Source organism: Lepisma saccharinum, chromosome 8 (assembly GCF_977018435.1).
Source record: "Lepisma saccharinum chromosome 8, izLepSacc3.1, whole genome shotgun sequence".
Taxonomy (NCBI): Eukaryota; Metazoa; Arthropoda; class Insecta; order Zygentoma; family Lepismatidae; genus Lepisma; species Lepisma saccharinum.
The window spans coordinates 33,029,985-33,051,213 of record NC_139236.1 but is presented as its reverse complement, the minus strand read 5'-3'; the positions used below and the strand labels follow the sequence as shown (position 1 = coordinate 33,051,213).

General features: G+C 36.9%; 1 protein-coding gene across 1 annotated transcript in view; it reads right to left on the bottom strand.

Moving 5' to 3' along the window:
* hiw (MYC binding protein highwire) overlaps positions 1-21,229 on the bottom strand; it is a 529,247-nt gene that overhangs the window by 54,541 nt on the left and 453,477 nt on the right. Inside the window, exons 50-53 of the mRNA XM_083126444.1 lie at positions 11,168-11,388; positions 8,156-9,763; positions 6,616-6,784; positions 442-668 (exon numbers count right to left, since the gene is read on the bottom strand). Coding sequence (XP_082982570.1) covers positions 442-668; positions 6,616-6,784; positions 8,156-9,763; positions 11,168-11,388 — 2,225 coding nt within the window. The remainder of the gene's footprint in view (positions 1-441; positions 669-6,615; positions 6,785-8,155; positions 9,764-11,167; positions 11,389-21,229) is intronic.

Genomic DNA, 21,229 nt, shown 5'->3' with positions numbered 1-21,229 from the left:
GCGATGCCAGTAAAATATATATTCTATTGATTTTGGTGCTGTATGATAACGTTTCTTTGTAAGTAATTGGCAATTACAGAGAATTCTGATCAGAAATCCAGGTATGTGTTGTGACTTACACTTTCTATCATGATAATGATGTGTGGTATGGAGTACATGCCTTCTTGCAGTTCTCATAGTGTGATTAGTATCCAATGATTTGTGCAAAAACTATGAACAGTTAAATTTTTGTATGTTACCTGTGTAGCACCAGGCACAAAAGAAAATAATTAATTAATAATAAAAAAATGCAAGTAATTTACACTCTATGTCAATAAAACAAAATACTTTTAATTTAACAATAATTTTGCTTTTACTATTTTTTTAAAAAATGATTTTACAATAGTTGTTTCTCAGAACAAAACACGCATGGTATAAAATTATCACATGATGTTAAGTTACCTGCATAGCATACACTCGGCACGTGGCTTTTCTGAGGGCCTGCTTCATGGCAAGCTGCAGACTCTCCAGGTTGTGTTGCTGAAAGAGAAACCCGAGCACCGGTCGAGTGAGAATCTCGAAGCTTCCTTTCTGCTCAGGCTGTGCAGAGACTATGGCTGAGCTGTCTATGTTTGGCACAAGCTTCTGCAAAGCTGCTGAAGGGTAGCACAGCAAAGAAGACCCAGCCTCTGAAAAAAAAAAAAAAAAAAAAAAAAAAAAAAAAAAAAGTGGAAGTTATCATATTACTTTTTCCTTAATTTTTAAGTTTTGTTGATAAAATGATGGGTTACCACTCATTGTACCTAAGTAAATTCCCTCGAGTTTTCAAGGTTTTCTCAAATAAACTTGCATGGTTTAAGGTAAGGAACCCTAAGTCAACCTCACTTTCCCGCAGTACGCCCCAGTAACTGCTTGCTGCAGGCTAACAAGGTTCTGGCACCTGGATCAACAGCTGATAATCCTCTGTAGGACTGTGCGTTGTCCTGTGTTTGTCCTTGTGTGTGCTGAGTGCCCCTTTACAGCCTCAACTTTTAATAGGTAACAATATTTTAATCCTCAGAGATGGCATAGTTCTCATTCCTTTTACATAATGAATGAATGAAAGATTTTAAAAATTGAGTGAAGAAGTTTTTAACAGACTTGTTTTTATTTTTTCCTTGTTTGGTGACTGTCCTCAATTTTATTTTTGTTAAGGGGCTTTTCCCCATATCATGTGATAGTCAAAAATAGCCTCTATGCTGAAGCTGAAATGTCCATAATATTAAAATCAATCAATCAAATAAACTTGCATGAACTTTTTGCTGAGCAGACAGTAAACTATAATACAGTTTTCCGTTAGGCTACTTGTTTTTTATGACAATATTTGTCATGGCTGTAACATTTGTAAAGTGAATTAAGGCCGATTGTGCCGAAACTGCCCATAGATGGCATTTGAGTGTTAAATTTACCTTGAACCGAACATTAGTACAAAGATTTGACAATAGATGGCCTCAAGGCACTTTATGTGAAAATTAACACGAATGTTTGTATAAGTGATATAAATAAGATTGTATTGTGCATACATCAAAAAATAATATTTAAATTAGATTATGAACATTTAAAATATATCGCAATTAGTAACTTGCATTTTGGTATTGCAACAAAAGAAAAACTTTCGTCACCGCCGGAAGACGGTGCAATAAAAGTGAAGTGGTTCGAGGAACGGGTCATCGTACCCGTTACCTGTGCATAAGCGGTGGATGGGAAAGAGCAGGAATCGGAATCGGAAAAACTGTTCAGGACTCGGTCCGGGAGAGAGAAAAGAATCTTGGTGGATGTAAAAGGAATTGGACGAAGCATCAATGGAAATCGAAGATAATGGGAAGTGTTAAGTGAATCCATATGTCTTAAATTGTTCAGGAAGGACTGTTAGCCAAAAATCTCGATGAGTATGGATTCTCCATTGTGTCTGAATATGGATATTTTAAATTAAACATAACGGAAATTTCCCTGATGTCGTCTGGTCCGTAAGTACTGTTTTGATGTCATTCCTTGCATCACAGTTACAAGAATGGGAAGAATTGTGATCTACACCCAAAATTCTTTCTCAAATATAATAATGCTAGCATCCGTGTGTCACAAATGGCCATGATTCGTGTGCTTTCTTTGTTTTAAGATTTGGCAGAAACTTGGCGTCCGTGACAGCCATATTGGATAAAAGTAAAAAAGAACGTTGAGGAATTTTATTTTTAGTCGTTAAAGAATGTTAAAGGTCTCAAACGAATGTCTTTACGACAAACTTTGATGAATGATTCAGTTTTGGTTTTGTTTGGATAATACAATGCCAGTATTTGAAACCGATATAATATTTCGGTAGGAAAAATAATAATTTGTACTTGGCAATTGACATGTATGAAAAATACTTATTGTCTAATACAAGTTTGTTTATGTGCTAATGCAAATAAATAGTTGTAGTCAAAGCAGTATTTCTGACTCCAAATTGGCATTTTGTATCCAGGCATATTTGATGTAATTTAAATGGTATTATGTTAATAAGAATATTTCTTTCAGGATGGAAAGATTCATCTCGCTCTGGTCTCATAAGTCGATAACCTGAACTTCCATTTCAGCAAGGGTTTTATGTTAAATTTTACTGTTCTGGGTTGGGTGTTCGAAAAGCTAGCATATTCCCCCCCCCCCCTTTTTATTCTTTTTGTGGTTAAGCGGAACTGCTGAATTTTTTTTTAGTTTACAAATTTCATACATCAGTGTAGATTAATTGTCTTCTTTTTCTTTCTAAAGGCCTGTGGGAATGTAAGTTAAAGGTAAAATGCTAGGGTGAGATAATTTCATTTGCAGATTTGTTCATTCCAACCGGTTGATTCACACATGTGATATTTTGGAAGTTGATTTTTTTTTTTATCTGGGAACTTAAAGGGGTTTAATCTCACGAGCAATTACGATTCTGCGTATCCGTGCGTTGCTGGACGGGTGAGTCCAAAATGCGGTGGTTCTATGAATTATTTTTTTAGGAGTATATAGGTTTGGGAAACTTTGTAGTGCCCTGCATGAGGACAAATAGGAGCGGGAAAGTCTTGTCTACCTAGTCTCGTCACATTTTCATGAAGGATATAAATGAAGATCTAAGACCATGAGTAACTGATATGGAGGATCACCCATTGCAGACCGCATGCAGTGTGAATAATTTGCACTCCATGGCCCAGTGATCCATAATGCCAGCACAAATCTAGAGCTTGCTGTTTGGCTCCTAAATCCATACAAATATGTAGGGCTAGCAATTTTAATGTAAAATTAACAGTTCGGGTCTGGAAAAGTGATGCAAAAGTATATAGGACGTATAGTCTATGACCTATTTCAATTAACACTTGGGAACACAGATACAGTAATATTAAGCGAGACACTTTGAACACTGGAATACATTCTTTGATAAAGATTAAATAATAATAAGAGTGAAAAATACTGTTAAAATGCATTTATGCACAATGAATGTCTTAAAACAGCAAAACAAAGTCTTCATATCAAATCAATTTCACAATAAATGAATGTGTTTTAAGACATTAAATATTTATTCACTAGTCCCGATGCCTCTTCCTCTGCTTTCTCCTTTAAATGCACTTCAATTGAAAATGTCAGTTCCTAGGACATATTTTCCCAGCAAAGTTCATCGTTTTTTTGCTCTTCATTTCTCTAGCTCCTTTCTTCAAAATTGACTCTACTGTCAGATTAAAAATTATGGATGCTCAAGTTTGGACTCCAATTAAAATTTAATCAGTAGACCTACATAAAAACAAGTTGCATTAAAGATTTAGCTTTTTCAATTCTGCTTTAATCTATGTAACTAAATGTTCTTTCAAGTACACCTTCCATTTTTATCATCACGAGATCAAAAACAAAAAGTGCAATTTTTTTGGTGTTTTCCAAATGACAGCTTTTTTGAAATTCTATAAATAAAAAACGTATGGTCTGATCATGATGAAATTTAAATAAGGTGAAGGTAGCAAGGTTTTAAAAACACAATTCTTAATTTCCAGAATTTTTAAATCAGCCAGAAAAAAAGTTCATATCAATTTTGTGAAACAACTTTTTCTTAGTACTGGGTAGTCCTACTAATATGACTTTGATCTTGTTTTGAAGCTCTTTGCAGCTGTTTTTAAAACCCACTACCACTTTAAACTCACACTGCAAAAACGATTCTATACAGATTAATATTCAACAGTGTAGTGATGTACATTGAACATGTTGATAGCCATATTCCATGGTTCGACACACATTGCTGTTGAGTTGGGTACTAACAGTACGTGCAGTGTTGCCATGTTCAATGCACATCACTACTCCATTGAATATTAATCTGTATAAAATCGGTTTCACAATGTGTGTTGCATTGGAGTACAACTCGAGTATCCATAATCTTTAATCCGACAGTAGAGTGATCTCTTTGCTTTTTAGAGTGCATAGGAGTGGGAGAAATTGTAATTAAAAATACCTCATTCATTTCCAGCAGATTGATTTATTTTGTACTATTTACAAAATTTATCTTCCATTTGGTGATACTTTTCAAGTTTCTTAAATATTTTCCTGCAGAACCATGACAAATCTACTTGAATCTTCAGAGATATTGTCAATATTATAGAATCTAATACAAATTGAAACAAATATTTAACTTGATCATTCCATTCTTCACTATATTTTTCATGAGTAAAGTTCCGTAACACCAGCATTAATTACTTATGCATGAAAAGAACAGTCTCATTACACTGCACTACTGATATATGTATTAAGCATCAGCTAATAGCAAAAAGGGAACTCTCATTTCATAGCATGGACAGGTGAACCTGCGTGGGCTACAAAATTATGCTTTAACAGCAAAGCACGAGTTCCCAAATAAGCTAGATAAGTCAAATGTAGCAAACTGTAGCAAAGCTTTCCTCCTGTACTGGGTTCAAAATAACAATAATAAAAAAAAGTATATACATTTTCTTTTCATTCAGATATGGGCTATTTTTCTGTGCATTAATAGGAAGTTGAGTCTACTTAACACAATTATAGTGTCTGGCAAAGACCATTTTGTGGTTTGACAACAAGAACTCATATTGATTTAGAGAGTCTTTTCTTTGGCAGCTCAGTTGTTTATAGAACTGTTAATATTTTCCCTCTTACCGAAATGATTTCTTTGGCATTCTGAATCACTGTGAATGGGTTGAATACCTTTGTCATTATTTACTCACTTTTACTGCAGCAGTGCTGTCAGTTGCCATGGTCACAACAAACATAGAGTTGGCTACAATGACCCCTAGATGACAGAACACTCAGTGACGAGAACTGTTTTAGGACAAGCCTTATGACTTATAATAGGCAGATAGTGACTGTTAGTTAATAACATCACAATGATAGTCACTTGCACAATCCTGAGTATGGTTCCAACTGGAGAACCTCCAAATTTTAGTGTTGATGCAGGATATGTGATCAATTGCCAGATAGAAAGGAAACGGTAACAGAATCTAGTCTAGAAAGCCAGATGTCAGCTGTACTGAGATTCGCTGCATTGACCTCTTCATACACAATGAAAAGTTGCTTTCTGAATCTTGGCAGCCTTCAAAGAGCTATTGTGCAAATAGTTAGAGTAAAAATGGCATATTGGTAAACTTAATGAATTTACCAATTTGATCTTGCTAAAATTTAAACATACAATAAGTAAATGCATACAAACGTTGGTCTGAAAATATAATTTTAAAAAAAGTAATAGTCCCATTACACTGAAAGTCAGGCATATTTTTTCAATCATGACAGAACGTTACTCACATTAAATATTACTCTGGTGGTGCTAGAATTTTTAACAACTGTGGGCAGTGAAATTGTTGAAAAATGTCTACATGGGCTGCAGCCTAAAACATTTCCAACTTTACCCTGTTAAGATGGTTTACTGTTACTTAGATTCAATCCTCCATTATCATTTCACACATTACACCTTGTGTTTACTTTTCAATATTTGAACCTATTATTGCATAGATTAATCAAATTTAGTTTACAAAAATAAATAACAATTTTTTTCAATACAATGATTTGTTTCCATGTCTAGGTGCAAGTAAAGTGTGTCGGTTAGGACATTACATTGATTAAGAATGCATCAATTTGATGATTAAATACCATCACTTCCCTGAAAGACCTCACTCTAAAATTATATGCCCACTCTGTGTTTCCCTTCTGACGCAAAAGTAGACATACTGTGTTATTATGCCCACCATATACCAGTGATTTAGAAAGTAAGGAAAGTACCAATTTAGAGTTCAAAAGCATTGTAAAAATATACAAATTTTATCACTGCCTGAGAATGAATTGATTGATTGATTGATTTAGTTTATTTTACTTCGCGTTTTGTGCCTCTTGGCTAATTTGCGAAGATGGGGATGAGTGATGAAATGGATGAATGGACATTCACAAACAACCAAGCCCGACCGGGATTCGAACCCGGGACCCTTGGCATCGCAGCGCGATGTGCTAACCACTCGGCCACAGGGTCGGGCTGAGAATGAATAACATTTAACTGAAATTAGTCTAAGTATACAGAAATATTTTCTGAATATTTCTTGCCTCATATAGAACCTACACTTGTAGTAATATATAGCAATTTAGACTTACCATTAGTCTCTCCACTGCTGTTATTCCGTTTCCTCGTCATAATAACTCTTCCTTCTCCCTCTCGCTTGCTCCAATCTCTGGCCGTGGTGCCCATAGAGATAGAACGATGGAATGTACGACTCTTGCTGCCATCGCTCTCGTTATCACTCATTGTCCCATCTGACATGGGCTGCAATGCATGAACAAACAGTGAAGAGTGGAAGAATATAATCATTCACTCCTTACTATCTTTTGTGGTAACAAAACACACAATTGATTGGTCAATATTTCATTTAATATTGAAATTCTACAAACTTCTATCTTAAAAAATGCACTACTTGTAATTATGATCTGATGTGAATTACACAACCTCCACTAACTGCTGAAATTGAGAAAATGTAGATTGTACTTCCACAATGCATTTAGATCTCTTCATTCTTTTTCCCCTTAAATCATGGCAGATAAAAGGAACTAAAGCTTACCTGAGTGAAAAGGAAAAGGAATGAACACCAAGTCAATGTACGGGGTGACCAAAAAGTTCTGTACCACATGCCAAATGGTAAAATTGACTGTTTTGTTTTATTGTTGCAGCACCTTAAGTTGCTGCAGGAGGAAAGGGTGGAAATCATACTGTTGTGTTTACTTTAATGTTACACACACACACACACACAATGAATGGGACCCCACACTAGCTGGATTTGAATCCATTAGACTTTGCGTTCTTGGGGTATCTGAAAAGCTGAATGTACAGTGTGAAGGTTCATAAACTGGTCACCTCTGCATGCCATGCCATAGCCACAGACTATGTTACCCACATGGACTTGTGAGAAACTCAATGGACGACATATTGAACAAATACAGTGATTTGGTCTATGATGCAGACTTTTTAAAACCCTGTACGTAAAATTAAAATGTCACGAAACAATAAATGATGGCATTTGTATTATATTCTCTTTGTTTAAAATATAGATTGTTTAATCTACATCAGGTTAAGAGGAGTATGATATTAATGCACTATTATTATAAACTCATAAACTTAACCATTCAGGACCATGTAACCACCAAATGACAACCACAAACAGTTTCATAAATAACCAAGTTTTTCACGCATCAGTATTAAATAGGATTCAGAAGTTAATATCATTAAGTCAAGAAAAAGAAAACATTTCTAAATATGATGAATAAATTCTCTTGGGCTATCGACCAGTCAATTCTGGAACAGTTTCCAAGCTTTCGGAGCTAATGTCACTCTCATCTTCAATTCTACCCTGAAGATGAGTGTGACATAGCTCCGAAAGCTTGGAAACTGTTCCAGAATTGACTGGTCGATAGCCCCAGAGAAATTATTCATCATTCAATGCCAGGAAAGCTTCAAGACTTATTTTTAAATATGGTTTAGGCTAGAATCTCCACTTCTAGCAAAATACAAGGATGGAAATTGCACATGAAATGCAGCACAGTCAACCACAAGCATTTTAAACCTGGACACTATACTTTGTGAAGTGATTGGAAACTAATGTTCCCTAAGTTGGATGTGATCTTACAAGTAATAGTTTCTTACCCTGCCAGCAGAAGATGAAAGTTGTGAAGATCCATTTTCTGGAACAAGGTTACAGGCAACCTCCAGCATTCTTTTAAGTCCATGCTCTCCATTTTGACGCAAAGTTTCCTCCAGAATTTGCTCCTCGTTTATCATCTGCAACTGGGACTGGTGAACGCCCAAGGCCTCGAGGCACTGAAAGGGAACAGACGGGAAGGGATCCGAATCTGCAGGACTGTGTTCCGACACGCTTGGCATGGAAGAGTAAGGACTCCGCTTTGAAGAAAGCCCTTGGCCAGGTAAATTAGGACTGGCTGCACTTGCGAGATCAAGAAGGAACATGGCATTGTTCTTCATTATGATGTGCGTCTCGAGTTGAGCCACCGGCGACAGAAGTTTCGATGAAGATGCTGACCCTGATTTCTTTTTACTCTTCTTGCTTTTCTCCTTCGGAGCAGTCTGTTTCTTCTGCCGCATATACTTTTCTCTGCACTGGTCGCAAATTAAGTACCACGAACTCCCTCCAATTCCTCCATCCCCACAATTTCCGGCCCAACCTACGCAAAAATTGCCTCCGCTGTTGTAGCCTTTGCCACCTGCTCGGCCACCACAACCTGGATGTGACTGTCTCATGTGATAAGTGACGGGGTGTGGGTAAAAACTACCGCACAACTCGCACAAGGTCTCGTGTTCCATTCCACCCAGTGCAGCAGCATTGACTTCACCAAATAAGTTTGCCCGGGCCATCGGTTTCCACTCCTTCTTCTTTCTGCTTTTCTTGTCCTTCTCCCGATCTTTCTCTTTGTTCTTCTCAAATTTCTTTACCTTGGGAGGGAGGGTTGGGCTAGGGAGGATCACCTGCTGCATGATAGCTCGGAGGCAATTGGTCGTCAACTCTTCCCACAGGAAAACCAGAGATTTTAGAGCTGGTGGGAGAACAGCAACTGTGTGATATGATGTTTCTGGAAGCGAGGAAAGCTTGTTCTTCGATCCTCCAGGGCTTCCTCCGTCAGCTCCTGTGGACTCCTCTTTGATGGCATCTGAATGTTTCTTCGATTTGTTTCTGTTTGCATTTGCATTCGCTGCAGATTTTGTCAAAGTTTCTAATGTTGATGGTTGAATGTGTAGATACGTGCTGGTGCTCACTTCAACGGAATGCCTCTGCCTAGCTTTTTGTTCTTTCGTCAACGCATCGTGCTTATCAGCTTTGTCCGAAGGGTGCCTTGTGACCACAATTGCCCCTTGCTTTGGCAGACTAGGATGAAATTTGAGGAAAGATGCACATGCCATGGCATCGTGCACTATACCTTCGTGCCACAAAAATGCAGCAAATATGGCCCTCAGGCATTCTGCAACTGATGGACTAATTGCCTCCTTGGTTGGTTCCTTTCCCGTTCGATCTCTTAGGTTGAGACTTCGATCTCTCATCACAGGTGCCGGAGACATTGCCCGTTCTCTCTTGCTTCTCAACTGTTTGCTGGAACGGTCCTTTCTTGTTAGTTTTGGCGATAGTCTAATGTTTTCATCCTTATTACCACTTGCTCCTATACTGAAGTGACCTTTAATTGCCTCAGGACTTGTCTGGGTGCCAGTTTGGGTTACCATTTTCGGACTGCAGCTTAGGGGATCCTGTGAAGAAAGAAAAGACACACAAAATAATTACTCAATAAAAGTATGTAAATAACTACAACACTAGATACATTACTATAAATTGTGTTATCAAAGTAGACACAACACATGATTCCCTGATGAACCTTCAATGTTCTCTTCACCAGTTTTTCAGTTCATTTCCTTCCAAACTGAAAACTGAAATGTAATAAAAAGCAGAGAGAGAAGAAATACGATTGTGAAAAGAATGGAAGTAACAAAAGTTGCAGGGCAGAATATTGAGGGTTTAAGTCTACTTTATGCACAGATGGGCTAAATGGGACTAGACCTACATTATAAAGTGGGATCCGAACCACTACAGGGTGTCTACCAAAATAACAAATCCAATATTCTTGACTTTTTCTTGACCTTTCTTTCCTTTTTTTTTTTTTTTTTACTTTTTTAACATTTATTTAATCACCCCCTACTTAGGTATAGTTGGAAATTAAGAAAAAATATTTTTTTTTCAATGAAATGGTTAAGATGAAAACTGAAGATGCACTTTAACAAGAGATTTAGACTTGTTTTAATTATTAATGCATGTAAAAATTAATGCTACAGACTTCATCCTGGATGGGGAATGGCCACATTAATTTACTTAAAATTTTTAGAAAAATTCACACATACAACAATGTAATCCTTAAGGAACAAAGTAATCTTAACCACGACTGAATACAATATTAGATTTCCAGATACCAATTTTATCAAATTCCAGTACAGGTCTATAATAATATAAATTCAATATATTGTAAAAAAAACAGCAAAAATTCTTGACCACAAGCATAATTTCTTGACTTTTTGTTGACTTTCTTGACCTACCTGTTGATTTCTTGATATTCTTGATTGGTAGACAGCCTGCACTATGTGACTCCAATAGGTATCGAACCCAGGACTCCTTGCTTACAAGGGGATGGCATTAATGACATTACCAAGACATACTATCACCTCTGGTGCTAACCACTCATTCTCTTCCAGCTGTGGCGCAGTGGTAGCGTCATCGCCTTGTAATCAAGGAGTCCCGGTTTCGATACCTGGTGGAGGCCCATAGTATTTGGATCCCACTTTAAACTGTATGTCCAGTCCTGATTAGCCTTACTGTGCACAAAGTGGACTTAAAACACCAATTCAATCAATCAATCTTCCAGCTATGGTCCTCTTATATTTCTTATTTTTAATTCAACTTTTGATTACTTTGGAAGATTGTAGTGGATTGAAATAAAGTAGAGAAAACTAGCAGTTATCTCACACAAATAAAAATTTTCCCACACAAATAACTAAACCATTTAATATTTTTTATTGTAAATTTTATTTCAGTAATTTGGTCTGCTAAAAATATCATCCCCAAACATTACACAGAGAGCAGAAATAATAAAAATACTGATGTACCTTTTTGGGGGTTCCAGGAGTACTATGTGGACTTTCAGATCTCATTTGTAAACTGCTGCAGCTGGGGCTCTGTGAAAGGTCTCTTGTTGTGGCTGTGGTTGTCCCACTGGGACTCTGCGACAGATCACGTGTCAAGCTGCTCACAACAGCACTTGTGTCGCTCTGAGTTGATCCTCGACGCTGTGACGTTCCACTCTGGCTGTCCTGCATTCCACCTGACACTGAAGACAACATGCCAGCCAAACATAAACACAAACTTATCCCAAGTAAATCCAGCATAGAAATTTGATTAACACTTATGTACAATGTGATAATATGTATGGTTATTCATATTTTTCATTATTATTGTTGTTCCTCAGTAAGTAAATAAATAAACTGAATGCATAAACTAAGATGGGATGATATCAGTTAACAACATTTAATAAATTTTGCAATAATAGATTCTACGTATACTGGTTATCACAGCTAGATTCAAATCTAGTAAAATTCTGTCAGCAATCAATTCCACTAACCTCAGTCTATCAGTGGCATATTAAGGGCACAATGAAAGGGGGAGGTTATTGTACTTAATACCTACAAAAAACTATGAAAAAGTTTATTACAATATCATCATTCCTTGATTTGCAAATTCTTATTTCTAATGGAATGTACTTCTTTTATTAATGTCCTAGAGTACAAGTGTTACTGTGGAGTATAAAGACTGGGGAGAGGTAGTAATCAGTAGTTGTGAAAAAATAGCTATTATGAATTTAAATTGTAAATACACCACTGCAGTTTATTGATTTAATTGGTCATGTAATAACTAGTTAATGTGAGAAAACATTCAATTAAGGTTAGGTGGTGGTTCTGTTAGCTTAGTGATGTTGGATAAGGCTAATTTAAATCTGGATACTTGTTCCCCATTCTATATCAGATCAGGCGAATATCAGTTCTTCATGTGGAGACATTTCATATAAGTTAAAAACTCATATCAGTCCACCAAAATATTGTACAGGGTGTCTATAAAGTCATTTAACATTTCAATGATCTAATGACAAATCTTTTCTTTTTTCCAGGTGATCTGATAAAATGTACTCTATAGAAGAGAGAATAGCCATTGTATGTGGTCGGTTGTGTGGAAGGACGTATGAACAGGTGCAAGGAGATTTCACCCGGAAGTTCAGAAAACCGCCACCAACAAGACAAGCAATCAAGAACACTGTCAACAAATTGAAGAGAACCGGCAGCATGCATGATGAAGAGCGATCTGGGAGGCCATCTGTTTCACAGGAAACCATCGATAGCATTCAAGAAGCTGTTACACGCAGCCCACGTGCATAAACCAGAAGACTCAGCAGGCAGCTTGGCATTCCCAGGAGCTCTGCGTGGAAAACCCTACGCTTCACATTGAAAAAACGAGCCTATCATGTGCAAATTTTGCATAAGCTGGAGGCAGAGGACTACGCCGATTGAGCATCAATGTGTTATGATTTGTTAGAGGCTGTTCGATTTGAAGATTTAATGGACAACATTCTGTTCAGTGATGAAGCTACATTTCACACGTGTGGGTTCGTCAACAGACATAATTGTAGGATTTGGGCACAGGAACAGCTGAATGCGGTGTTTGAATGGGAAAGGAACTCACCCAAGCTTAATGTGTGGATGGGTATTACCAAAATGAAAGTGTATGGACCTTTCGTGTTTGGCGAGCGAACAATAACGGGAGACATCTACCTAGACATGCTGCAAAACTACCTGATGCCTCAGTTGATCCAGGATGGCATCGTAGATACGGTTCTTTTCGAACAAGATGACGCACCACCCCATTTTGTTCACAGTGTCCGGGACTTCCTAAATAACACTTTTCCCGGAAAGTGGATCAGATGTGTTAAAACATTGTCATTGTCTTCCAACATGAATGACAAGAAATAGGAAAGGTGAGAAGATTGTCGGAGAACATTAAAATCTGCACATTTGACAAGAATATGCCAAATTCTTAAAATAACATTCCATACACTCCAGATTGGACAGTCAAGCCCTTGTAGCAAATAACAATGGGTGAGACAGCTGTGTCCAATACTAATCCAAATTAAAATAACCTCTTACTGATGGGAGGGATGTTACGAGAGACTCTGACAAGTTCGACCTTCTCCAGCTGATGCACATGATGAAAAATGCATTCCACATGTGTCAGTTACGTGTGCAAGCTCAGATGGTGATAATGAACAATATCAAAGTTAACTGTGCAACATATCCCACCTACTGAAATTTGAAGAAACATGTGAAATCTTCCCTCAGATTCAAACTTGCAAACTGCCCTTTCTGTTCAGTGAGTACACTGTAAATAATGAAATTAGTAATTTTATATACTTTTTAATACTTATTTTACATTCAAAATTTCTTTCTTCTTATTCTCGAATTTCCTCACATTACATATTTGGTGTTTTTACAAATACAATTTGATGAAATTTTCTGTCGCATTCCAACATTTGGTGGAGGGGGGAAGGTGCTCGAAGGTACCTGATTTCCCCCTATGAAAATTTCTGGTGATGCCCATGATTAAAAGGTGAGAGTCCAAGAATTTGCTGAATCATCCCATCTTCATAACTTAAGTAAAATTTAAATCAATGAAGTTATATTATTTGAGAACATGGTTATTCTCATGACAAAACTATCAAAACATTCAACATTATGTTGAAGCACACAAAATGTAACACAAAACAAAGCTATTCACATGCCACTTCATGCAGAAAGCACTCATTTTATTAAAACTAAACATAATAGTAATGCACAAAAGTAACAACACTAGTCATATTGATTCACTAGGCATGAGAAGAGGTATAATAAATTTACAGTAGTACTTGTATGAGGTACAATTCAGTTAACATAAAATGCCCTCCTGAAATATCTACTTACAAAAACTTTCTGTTGAAATGAACTACAAAACATGTGATATCGTTACCAGTTATCAATACTGGTAACTTTTGTATTGGTACTTTATAGGTACCAGTTAAAATAGAATACTTGTCCATTCATACTGTACTGTTTTTGTACTTCAATTACCTAGGTAAATACTCCATGACTCATTTCATTCTCTTAAGAAGTTTGTAGAAGATGATACAAGATGTACATAGACTATTTGAACTCACTCTAGATCCAGGTAATTACCTAAACACCATCTCACAACTGTTTTATTCAAGCAAAACTAAGGATGCTAGTCACAGAAAACTGTATGTTATCATTGGCATTGTGAGATGGGTCTAATTAATTAGATAATAATGTTATATCAGTTCATTAAACCTTCCTGAGATTTTTCCATGGTTTTCCCCATTTTCTCTTAGTGAATGCTGGGATGAGACGAGGTTCATTTTATAAATAATGCACTTTTTCTTTCCCCCAGGCAATGTGTTTCTTTACAATCCTTCTATACAGCCCCCCTGCTTCTCAATAACTGCACCCCAATGTTTCGGAAGATTTGCTATTCCATTTTTGTTCAGTCCCCAAATGGCTTGGGTAACCCCTTTAGAAAGCTCTTCCTGGGAATACCAACAGTGTCCATTCATGTGGTCTTTCAACTTAAGAATAATACAGAGTTTGGTTGACTCACGTATGAACTGTATGGTGCCCGAGGTAATATTTCCCACTCGTACTTACTCAGCAAATCAGTTGCAATCCTTCCCCAGTGTGGGCATGCAATGTCTTGTATATTCAGCGGGCGATCCCTGGCAAGTCAGGTCCGCTTTTCTGGGAAATTTTCGTATACACTCATGATAATATGATCTCTCTCGATGATCTTCATCAAGAAAGTTCCATCATCTGCTTTTTTTTTTCTTTTTTCTTTTCTGTGTTTTTTTTTTGGGGGGGGAGGATGGCACATAAAGTTTTAATCTTGATCAACTGTCACAGTAGTCATTTGCACCTGCAGACATAATTTCTAACACCCCTCAATTCAAAGGGCCTCCCCGATGACGCAGTAGTAGCGTCATCACCTTGTAATCAAGGGGTCCTGGGTTTGATACCCGGTGGAGGCACAAGTGGTTCGGATCCCACGTTAAACTGTAGGTCCAGTCATGACTAGCCTTACTGTGCATAAAGTGGACTTAAAACAACAAATCAATCAACTCCTCAATTCAAAAAGATATACAGTACGGAAGTAACAAACACACATGCTGCTTTCTCAAGTCTTCAGCTGCGACTGGTGTAACTCTGTAGTGTTGCTACCTTGTGCATTATTTATGAAATGACCCTTGCATATTCAATGAAGGACATGGAGAATTATATTTCCATGTGACTTTTCTTTGTCCTCCCATCTTGTGATTAACCTAATGGTCCATATAGGCAACATTAATGTGCTTATCAGTAACTTTGCTGATAATTTCAATATAGAGCCTAGTTTCACTTTACAATTATGTTATTCGGTTATTGTCCTTTTTGAATTAAAAATATAAATTAATTCAACTGTTTTGTAAATAAATGTTGAATTTCATATCCTATATATAAAAAAATCAGGAGGTATTCAGATTCTATTGAACAGTTCATATTGGATCATTGCAATATTAGTATCAACAAATTTTATATCTGAACATTTCTACATTAATTAGTACACTGTGGGAAAAATAATATTACTCGTAAATTTTACTTTCACCCAGCATCAACTTCAAAATTTTATTTAATTTTTAGAAAGAATAAACATCACAAATATCTAATGGAAAAAAGGAAGATAAACTTATCTAAGGTGTCAAAAAAACTTTATATTAATGTATTTCTTCTACACAACTACATGTTAAGGAAGCAAAAACTTTATAATATAACTGGTTTATAACTGAATAATTTAACCTGTTTTTACTACTAAAGACATCATGCATATTATAGGAGAAAAAAGGCTAGTATAGAAAGAGAGGAAATAATTCATAATGAAAAAGAAGCATAGTGTGTCCTATTACTTTTCAATTTATTAACTTTGTTAATCAAATTAATGAATTTATTCTGAATTATTAGTAAAGCTATCTATTTTTTCTATGTTAGCATGTGCAAATTATAAATTAAAGTTTACAACAGGGAGGGGAAAGAGATAACAAGATTAACCTTCATAATATAACATAATGCTCAGGAATACTTTGGTCTAACTCTTCCTTCACATGCAAAAACTCACAATAAATGATTATATAAAATTTGGGATAAAGGTTGATTATATAAAATTTGGGATAAAAGTGAAAAAAGCAGGAAATGAAAAGTTATACCTTATGCAGTGGCGCAACTTCGGGGGGGGGGGGGGGGAGGAAGCCAATTCTAGGGAGGCAAACATTGATGACCAAAAGGACCTGCAGGGGGGCACAGAGCAGGATTGCACCCTTCGATTTCAAATTTTATGCAAATAAAAATACATTTCGTAAAATTTTCTTCCTCGCTTCTATCGCAAGGTCTGTTTTTCTCAGTTTCGTCAAGTTCAGAGTCATACCTATGGAAGCAGCGGGAGTCGGCCATGGGTGCTGAATGATCTAAATGAAATAAACTTTTGAAAGAGAGAATACTTTGGCACCCCGTGACATTTTTTGCACCCTATTAGGTGCAAATACGGAGGCAAACATTGACGGCCAAGGGTACCTGCAGGCGGGGCACAGAGGAGCAATTGCCCCATTTGATTTCAAATTTTATGCAAATAAAAATATGTTTCGTAAAGTTTTCTTGCTCACTTTGCTCGCAAAGCCTGCTTTTCTCAGTTTTGTTAAGTTCAGAGTCATAGCTATGGGGGCGGTGGGAGTCGGCCATGGATGCCGACTGATCTAAATGAATCAAGTTGTAAAAAAGAGAATGCCATGGCGACCAGTGAAATTATTTGTGCACTAATTAATCAATATTGTTTTCAATTGCAAACATTGGATCTAAAAATTTTCTTGCTCGCTTCGCTCGCAATTTTATTGTTTTCTATAATGTGATGTATTTCAATAATATGTGTTGTATACAGAGGTTGTTCGCTTTATATCCGACCATTGTCTGTTCAGTGCTACCACCTGGCATATCATGCTGGAAGTATGGGTCTGCAGGCGGGAGCAGTGTCGTGTCTGACCTTGTAGGTGCGCGAGTGTTGGTAGTGAATGTTATCAAATGGTACCGAAAATCAACCAGTATTGTGAGGGTTACGTAATGGCCCTTTTTCATGCTAAGTTCTCATACGTACACATTGTGAACCTGTATGAAAGGTACCGGAAGGTTCCAAATGGAAGAAAGTTGTCACAATGGATGAATCATATGTCCATCTCACTGCTGGTGGTCACATTCGGGTGATCACATACTGTGACATTGACGGCAAGGGGCGCAGCAACTTTGTTCGTCAGTTAGGGAAAGTTTCACTCGTGGCTTTATGGTTGTGACGGGATTCGGATATGAGGGTAAGTTGATGATACCCAAGGTGGACAAAAACGTGATGGTGAATGCCAGATACTTCCAAGACTCCATTCTGACACCTACCTATCGGAGAGACATCCCAAAATTGTATGGAATGGACGCGAACCAGGTGATGATCCATATGGACAAGGCTTCGAGTCATACTGCCAGAACATCACTACGTTTTTATCAGGAAATGGCAGTGGAATTAGGACTTCCTGTCATTTCATTTGAAGACATTCCTGTGAAAAGCCCAGATGCCAGTCCAATGGATTTTTGCGCATTTGGACTGTTGAAACGACGTCTTCAACATCGCTGCCCGCGCACCCTGGATGGTCTATGCAAAGATTGCAGGGAGGAGTGGGACAGAATTCCCATGCCTGTCCTGCGCTGGAGCTTGCTGCAATGGAAACTACGATGCCAGGCGATAGTCCACAATGCTGGGGGTCCAATAGAACATGATCGGTGGTGGCGGTGCGGTATCTCTTAAGGTGGGTACCCGTCAAACATGGTCGGATATAAAGCAAACGACCTTCTGTATATGTATTGAATACATATACAATTTAGTGTTAGCATGTTGGATATGTGTAAAACATATGCTGTTCATGAAAGTTATACATGTTACGTATATGTACAAAAAAAAATAATATATCTTCAGATTTATCAGCCATTCAAAACTACAGTTTGTGTGCTTGTTCTCCATTATTAGCTAATGTGAAATTGACGGTGTTGAAAAAATATTTCTAATCGTTTGACCAAACATATGCTATAGCACCGACTTCTACCCCCTTTCTGCATAATTTATGAGGATAATAATGTCTTTGATACTATTACTGCCACTAGTAATAATAATAATAATCCCATTATTATTATTGTTGTGTTGTTACGTTTATCCTGGTATTTGCCCCCCCCCCTCCCCCGACAAAAATTCGTAGTTGCGCCTCTGAACTTGTTCCCATCTAAAATGCTTTGAAATTGCTTTTGATTCTATATTTCATGAACTGAAGTGTACACAGATATACTCTTCAGTGCACAAAATAATCCGGAACAACTTAAATACACCTCTCCCTGAATGTCACACACAAAAAAAACAATGTGTTTAATAGAGTTATATTATCTACCAAACATCTGATAACTAAAATATTAAGATATTGTGGAAATTGTATTTTTGATATTACAAAAACATTTCAGAATATAGTTACACTAACTAGGTGTAAAAACACCCTAAAAGAAACTGGTGCTTCAGAAATTCTTTGAATTTACAATGCCCCAGTTGATTATGATGTAATGTCTATAGTTTTGGTCATTTTGGATTGCCACTAAAAGGAAAAGTTACAAGCAGTGCTTGAAGTGCAGGGAGGAGGGTATCCCCCAGCTAGCAACATTTTCGCAAAGCAGCCCCCCCCCCCTTCCCTCCCCAGCTAATCTCAAGGGTTCCTTCCAACATCCCTCCAGCTAACATTTTCCACTTCAAGCTCTGATTGTAGTAAGCATTGTAGGAGCAAGCTTTGGGAATGTGTACAGGAGGTAGTTCCAATTTCTGTTTACAATGGTAATATTTCTCTTAAAACTATGTTAGTGCAAACTTCCAAGGGGAAATTATTCCATCCCACTTTATATGATTTTGAAGCAATGGATGTAGCAACTCAGTTAATATTCTCAAAAACATTTTTCTCCAATAAATGTTCTCCTCTGCCAGAGAATACATGTTTATACTATCAGTAAAATATAAACAACAGCAATAGTTGTGTGCACAGCAGTACTGACTCCCAGAAGAAATACAAAGAATTAAAAAGTAAAAAAAACTCTGTGTTACAACATTCTTTGGAGGGCCAAGGTTTGCCAAGCAATTTTTCACTGGATGACATGTGGTCAGTGTATCAAGTCCCATCACCACTGCTTTCTGGCTTTCGACACATTATTGCTTTCAATTAGCTCCCCAACTGTTCTCAAAATGCTGGGGCAACACAGAAATTCTGGAGCTTCCATCTGGGATCGAATCTGGAACCACTCACATCAAAGGTAAAAGCTCTAACCATTTGGTTTGGTTTTTGAGTTGGTGTTTTATGCACAGTAAGGCTAATCGGGACTGGACCTACAGTTTAAAGTGGGATCCGAACCACTTGTGCCTTCACCGGGTATCGAACCCGGGACCCCTTGATTACAAGGCAATGACGCTACCACTGCGCCATGGGGGAGGCCCCCTAACCATTTGGTTATGTGGTAGTTCTAGTATCAACAATTAGGCAATATAAATCAAGAATTTGTGGTTTAAAACACAACATTAAATAATCTATCCAACACATTTTCATATGGCAATTTGCATGGACAAGCATGTACCAAGAATATTCTATTGTGAGACTAAAATGAATTCTGTGAATTCTTTCAAAGACTGACAAAGTCATATTGTAGGGATTTAATACATTGAAGTTAGAATTCCGGAATAGTATAGAGTTTTCCAATAAGAACGATATGATTTTACAATGATTTAAAATAAAAACTATTTCAGATACAACCAAACTTTTTATATTATTTTGAAGCATAGTTTATTACACTATGTTTTGAATAACACATCATTTAAGTGTCTACCTTGACTTCGTGCACACGAGTGAATTCAATGAACCCAATTTTCAATGACTTTGTGCAATAACAACTCAGGGGTCTAATGTCACGAATGCAGCATTCGATGTTCAATCTTAATGCATCAAGGGTTCATGGTCTGTTTGCATAGACTATAGATTTCAAATAATCCCACAAAAAGCAATTTAAAGCAGTTAAATCACAACTTCTTGGAAGCCAACTAACAGTTGCATTTCTTGAAATTATCCTTTCACCAAACTGTTCTTGCAATACGTCGATAGTGGCATTAGCAGTGTGACATGTTCAAATCTTGTTGGAACCACATGACCTCCAAATTAATTTCATCTGAATTTGGCCTAAAAAAAATCTGTTAACATCAATCAGTACCGCTCACCAGTCACTGTACTGCATCTCCTACCTAGATTTGGAAAAAGAATGGTCCGATGATGCCACCATGCCATAAACCACACCATACAGTGACCTTTTGGAGATGCAAGGGCTTCTCGTGAATCTCTTGTGGATTGTTTTCACACCAAAAACGACAATTTTGTTTGTTAACATATCCACTTAACCAGAAATGAGCTTCATCTGAGAAGATAATTTTTTGCCCAAAATTATGATCTGTTTCAAGTTCAATAGAATGTCTATTTTCATAAATCTTTTGGATAATAACCAAACGTTCTTGAAGCGTGTATTTAGCCATAATGAACTGTCACAGTATAAAACACAAATGACAACTAGTGACAGTTATAACATTTGAAGCATAGTTGCCAGTTCATTTCAAAATCATATCATTCTTATTTGAAAACACTTTATAAAACAAAAATAAACTAATTCAAAAACTTTTGATATTTTACGATTATCAAGATCACCTTGTGATAAATGTGAAATGTTTTTGTATGAATCTGTCCTGGAAAATGTTACTATTTCTTTCCTCACTCTTCTCACTGTTATATACATTCAATACACACATTACCTCTCATTGCTGTAACATCTAACTACTGCAAACACTACCAAACACTACAGAGTTACAGAGAAATGCAAGAAATGCAGAGAAATGAAAATGCATTGATGTTTCTCTACAATTCAGCAAGCAAACAAACAAAAAAAAAGAAACTC